Source organism: Nanorana parkeri, unplaced genomic scaffold (genome assembly GCF_000935625.1).
Source record: "Nanorana parkeri isolate BGI_ZX_2015 unplaced genomic scaffold, ASM93562v1 scaffold235, whole genome shotgun sequence".
Taxonomy (NCBI): Eukaryota; Metazoa; Chordata; class Amphibia; order Anura; family Dicroglossidae; genus Nanorana; species Nanorana parkeri.
The window spans coordinates 103,251-109,442 of record NW_017306503.1 but is presented as its reverse complement, the minus strand read 5'-3'; the positions used below and the strand labels follow the sequence as shown (position 1 = coordinate 109,442).

Sequence of the window (6,192 nt, the reverse complement as noted above, 5' to 3'; positions counted from 1 at the left end):
CACAAAGTGGAGATAAAGTAAATATGAATACAGGCAGTTAAGCACAATTACGTCTATACTCCACACTTACAGATCTACAAATCTACATAGCAACTTTGACAAAGTACACAGTGCACTAGGCCATATATGTATTAAATGACACGTGCCCATTAAATCTGGGACCAACCCCACAGGGGAGTAGGTCACATGCTCTCCCATAACAGATGTGCCTGGGAGGGCAGGTAATGTGAGTAGAAGGGGGTCCAGGCCCTTTGCAGAGCCATTGCCACTTTGCCCCACATGGCACTGGAAGAGACTTGTAGTCTATAACTTTATATTACAACTCTAAATCTACTCTGCAACTCTGACACTGGGCCATATATGTATTAAATGACATTTGCCCATTAAATGTGTGACCAACCGCATTGCATTGGAAGAGCGTTTTATTCTATAACTACTAGCTGTAACAGAGGTGACCTCATTTACTATAGTCAGAGGTTGCTGAGCAAGGTCTAGCTCAGCTCTTTAAAATTGCAAATACGTTTTAAAATTCAGGATAAAATGCACCTTTAAACATTGTTATTTCTATTTAAAAAAATAAAAAATCATGTAATCATGTTCAGCCAGTCCTTGGAGGTGAGGGGATGAAGGCTTGTTTATAGGAATATCTAACCATGGTGGTAGCTCTTTTGAAGATTTATTCATGCAGGGTCCGAAGATTGTGCTCCTGTTCAGTCTTTTCAACATTTTCATTGATTGGTATTTGCATACGATGACTGGGGATCTTAGAATTTAGTAAATCAATCCCAAAATGGAGCTATAAATAGTACTTAAAAAGTTCAGCAAAGACACATTTTACCTTCACAAATAGCAACTTACAGAAATCTTTGAAAAGAACTTCACAATAGAATTTTGCAAGAAAAAGAAGGAAGTTTGCATATAGTTCAATGCTGGGATTTTCCGGCAGATGAGTGGATTACATCAAATCAAATGTGTGGGTTGTTGACAATAACTCGGAAAAGTGTCACATGACTTTGGTGAAATGAGTCATTACATTGCAACACTTGCCCTTCACTATAAAAGATGGTGCCTTGAAGGGAGCAAAACAGTGCAGGCTGTGCGCTTTGACTTGCACAATGGTCCAAATTCAAAGTCTCATTCTTCTGTCACTGTGCTATGGAGCATTTGCAATGCCAAGTCCAAAAAACAATGAAGACGTCAATCCGGAGGATCGGAAGTTTGCACTGGTAGGTATAACTTTTATCTTATGGCTGAACTCCAGCCTTAGCTTCAGTCTTGCACAGTTGTACCGGCTCCACTCCTGTACTGAAATTGCTTACTCTGATTTCACTGCACACTGTGAGCTTCTCATAGTTTGTTTTAGAGGCTGCAGCAAGTCAGATAGTCCCCTTCTCATTTCCTGGCTGCAGGGCATCTAACACCATCTAGCTCATTCTCCCCCCAGCCACATTATCTCCGCCCCACTCTTTTCATTCATTGGATAGAGGTTCAGCATTACATGTAGGTATTACCTAGGGTGGTCTGCATGGAAATGCAGTTTGCCTAACAAAGCCCTCTCCTCCAGACTGATATTTATCCACCAAGGCATTTTCATATTTGTGTAACTCCTCACAAGAGCCAGCCTGCAATGTATAGGGCTGAAGGCTCTTGAGAGAAGTATTAAGGTAGAGTGCTGTGGTGTATTCAGGAAGCCATGTACTGTACCCTGCTAGCCCCTCCCACCAGCCAGGATCTGCCTGCATTGTAATGTCACTGGGTCTACAATAAAGTATGTAATACAAACTGAAAGGTTTTATTTAATGGGAGTAGCCAGGGAAGGAAAAAACTAGCAGGATAGACTTCAGCTGTAACAAAAAGTTTTCTATTTTTTCACAAGGACTACCTAAACAAATTTTACATAATGATCACCAAATCAAGTAAGACATTTGCAGAGAGGATCAAAGAAATGCAAAAGTTTTTTGGAATGAAAACAACAGGCAAGTTGGACACTGACACAATGAATATGATGAAAGCCCCAAGATGTGGCATGCCTGATGTGGCAGATTTCAGTACTTTCCCTGGAAGACCAAGATGGCAGAAAACTTCCCTGACCTACAGGTATGGTTACTGTGCTTGCACACAAGGATATAGCAGAGGGCGGTACATCAGCTGAAATGGGAGGAGTTACACTTTTCCAGGGTGGGGTATATTTTATATTTTAACAGACACAAAGATCAGAATGAGAAAATTCTGTTCTTTATTGTACTATGGATATATTTTAGATTTTTCTTCAGATTTATACTAAACTGGGTTAAAAGATGTTTATTGGAGAGCTGCTTTAAAGATCTCCTTGTTTGCACTACGCCCACTAATGACATCACTCCTGACCAGAATTATCAACTCAAGCTATGATTCGGCCTATTAGGCTAAAATAGTACTACCTGTGTTCTGGTTCAGCAAATGTCGTGTGATTGCTTTAAACATTTCAAAAGATGAGAGATTCACTTACAAACTGCCATTAAAAACACCAAAACAAAACCAGTAAGAGAAAATAGAAATAACAACAGTACAGACATGTTATTCTGGGCACTGTGATATGTTCTATTGTATATATGATATTATGTGTTAATACATACATAAAACAAGCAGCAAACAATTGTGTAGCTACTGCCTAGGCATTTAGTCAGATGATATCTGCTGATAGAAAGGATCTGGATTAAGACTGCTTGATTCACCAAATTAGGGATAAGGTCAGACTTGGACCAAACACGGTCCTAACCTGAGCTGTTTTGAATATGGAAGGAAGCTCCTTCAGCTGTGGCCAGGGAATTTCCTGCCTGCAGCTGCACTTAAGCAAAGGGCTGGTATGCAGTGACATCATTGGCCTTATCTGGCCACATGATCATATTTGGTCAATGACATTTACCTAATATGGCCAGTAAAAATATGCTGTTCACTTTGAAAGGGAATTTTTTGTGGTGAAAATTCACTTTGCAAAAAATACTTAATCACGTGCAAGGGAAATTTAAAAAAAAAGTATTTTTGCCTGCACATGATTGGATGATGGAGGTCAGCAGAGTTTTGCCTCATTCACTAAGCTAAGGGAAAGTACAAATGAACAATCCTATTTACCTTTAAATAATATTAATCAATCCATGGGCATTGCTTATACAGTGGGAGGAAATGCACTTACTTTTTTTCCCCCTCTGGTTTCTTTAAACAGAATACAGAATTACACTCCTGATCTACCCAGGCGTGTGGTTGATGACTCAATACAGAAGGCATTCAATGTGTGGAGCCAAGTAATTCCTCTGAGGTTCAGAAAGGTCACAAGAGGATCAGCAGATATACTCATACAATTTGCAAGAGGATGTAAGTTAATGTTTAATATATTTTCATTTTTTTTAAAATCTAAACACAGACGTTCAAGGCTAACTTACTAAAGGAGTTGAGATTGCAAATTCCAGTTAACTGTCAATACCCAATGCCAAGGAGTATGCAACTGTTAAGAACCCTAGGTATTGTCAAACATTATCGGTGACTTTAACATCATGATCTGAGCATTAGCAAAGTTATAAAGAGTCAGCCTAATTAAAATGGGTATTTCAGTATCAGAATGATTCAGGCAGAATATACCACCTACATATTTTTAAATCTCTTGAGAATTCCAGGGGAGTGTCGTCAACACATGAGTTTCCTGGTCAGTATCTTCCCACATTCCTTAGTAGGGCATTCCTATGTTAAAGGTTTAATTTACATTACATTATTATTATTACATAGTATTTATATAGCGCCAACAGTTTGCGCAGCGCTTTACAATGTAAGGAAGACATTACAATTACAATACAATTCAAGACAGGATGGTAAGGAGGGCCCTGCCCCTGAGGGCTTACAATCTGAAAGAGGAGGGGGAAATGTAATACATTATGACAAGTGTTGGAACGAGGAGGAGTAATACTGTAGTTCATAAGTCAATAGTAACATATTAATATTAACTGTTTTACAGCACATGGTGATCAGTCTCCTTTTGATGGTCCTAATGGGATATTGGCCCATGCCTATGCTCCCGGAGAAGGAATAGGTGGTGATGCCCATTTTGATGAAGATGAAAGATGGACAAATAACAGAGCAGGTATTTTCTTTTTTTGGTTTCTTTTTTTTTTTTAAATACATTTAAAAAAAAATTCTAATTATTACTTTTTTTTAAAAAAAAGTCTGGAATTTATTGGTTACAATGACCACAGGTACACATGTACCAGGGACAATGTGTTTCCCCAAGTCAATCAGTTTTAATACTGTGGGTAGCACAAAGATAGAACATTGCATTATTACTATATGGAGTCCCATGTTTTGCCAAGACACTGCATGGAATCTGTATGGAGTTCATCCAATCATAAAAAAAACAAAACAAAATAAACATAACAGTAATAGTAATATGTATTTGTATTTTATTTTAGGTTAGTTGGATCAATTATTGCAGGTTATGCTGCACTTATGGAGCACACTAAAGCTGGGTTCACACCTAGGCGTATTGAATATGCGCGTTTGTCGCGATTCGCGGTAAAAAAACGTGCGACAAACGCGCCTTTCCGAGGGCTACTTGGCTGTATCCCAATGGAAACGCGAGACCAAAATGCCCCAAAGAAGTACATGTACTTCTTTGGGCGTAGGCCGTTTTGTAGCGAGTTCAGACGGGCTGAAATAAGGAAAGGTGTGAACCATACCCATAGAAAACAATGGGATTTTCAAGTTTGTACGTTTTGTAGAGCGTTCATAGAGCGTTGAACGCGCGACAAAACGTAAAGGTGTGAACAGGGTGTAAGCCATTGCCCCTGTCCATAACGGTCTAATCTAATGTACATTCAACGGCCATGAATCCATGCGTTCTAGGATCAGACTGGTCCCCAAAAAATACTCCACCAGTTTGTTTTTTGCTCTTGGAGCGTTATCGGGCAATGACTTAGGGCATTCCATGTATACAATTTTACAGTATTTTCCCCTGATTTCACTTTTTCCAGGATGCGTTATTTTAAAGTAGACCTAAAGTCTACAATATTTTTTCTGATTCAAGTCCCACACACATATTTGTAAACAGATGATGAAAATAATGTACAGTGGAATACCTTATGTGTGTGATAAAGCTCTGTCAATTGATGGTTTTACACTCCTTTACAAACGATCTCTATATTTGCACAGAAAAAGTAATACAGTTTTTCATTTTCAGTAGCACTTTCCTATATACTTCACAAGACACAAGTAATATTTAACAAATAAAATTACTTTTCCTTGTAGATTTCAACTTATTTCTGGTGGCTGCACATGAATTTGGTCATTCCTTGGGTCTTGGTCACTCTAATGAGCCCAGAGCTTTGATGTTCCCAAACTATCGCTATGTGAACACGGACAACTTTCGATTGTCTCAAGATGACGTCAATGGAATACAGGTCCTGTATGGCAAAAGGAGAAATTAACAGCTTGAGAGAAGATTCCATCCAGGAGAATGCAGACATACATTATATGGCGGAAAGCATTGGACACCCCTCCAAATGACTGAGTTCAGATATTTCTGGTGAAGTGAACTGTTAATGCTACAACACACAGACAATTTATACAAGTGTGCGTTTCCAACATTGTAGTAATATTTTGGGGAAGGCCATTTTCTGTTTTAGCATGACTATTACCCTGTGCACGAAGCCAGATTCTTAAAAACATGGTTTGGTGAGTTTGTGTGAGTTATGTGCATGAACCTCAAACTTATTGAACGCCTTTGGAAAGAATCAGAATGCTTATTGAGAACCAAGTCTTCAGTACCTGACCTTACTAATGGGCACAAATTCCTAAAGACACACTTCAAAATCATGAGGAAAGCCTTTCCCGGAGAAGGTTCTTTTGCACACAAAGGGGTGTCAACTGCATGCAAATGCCTATAGTTTTGAAATAGGATGGCCAACAAGCTTCTATAGGTGTGATGGTCATGTTTCCATAAACTTTTAGCCATATAGTGTATCACATACATTTACTATCTATTATATTGTAATGCATGTAACTACATAATACAACTTTTTGTTTTATTTTACTGAACCTATGATAAATGCTTTTTTGAGTTTTTTTGTCAATTTTATAAATAACAGAAGCAATACATTATAGCTACAAGTAAACATCAAACCCCAAATCATTCATTTAAGATGTTCTAACCGTATCATGCTGTATTGT

General features: G+C 38.4%; 1 protein-coding gene across 1 annotated transcript; it reads left to right on the top strand.

The window, feature by feature from the left end:
* The first annotated feature begins 1,098 nt into the window (after window positions 1-1,098).
* LOC108786936 (interstitial collagenase-like) lies at window positions 1,099-5,495 on the top strand. The gene is made up of 5 exons (XM_018556361.1): window positions 1,099-1,226; window positions 1,877-2,097; window positions 3,203-3,351; window positions 3,986-4,111; window positions 5,272-5,495. Exons 1-5 carry the CDS (start codon window positions 1,116-1,118, stop codon window positions 5,448-5,450), a joined length of 786 nt encoding a protein of 261 aa, XP_018411863.1. The 5' UTR covers window positions 1,099-1,115; the 3' UTR covers window positions 5,451-5,495.
* The last annotated feature ends 697 nt before the right edge of the window (window positions 5,496-6,192 follow it).

What these genes read in the sequence shown, in the direction of transcription:
- LOC108786936 (XM_018556361.1), top strand. Translation starts at nt 1,116, where the DNA reads ATGGTCCAAATTCAAAGTCTCATTCTTCTGTCACTGTGCTATGGAGCA. An exon ending in AGGATCGGAAGTTTGCACTG is followed by an intron (nt 1,227 to 1,876) that starts GTAGGTATAACT and finishes TTTTTTCACAAG; the next exon opens with GACTACCTAAACAAATTTTA. An exon ending in AAAACTTCCCTGACCTACAG is followed by an intron (nt 2,098 to 3,202) that starts GTATGGTTACTG and finishes TTCTTTAAACAG; the next exon opens with AATACAGAATTACACTCCTG.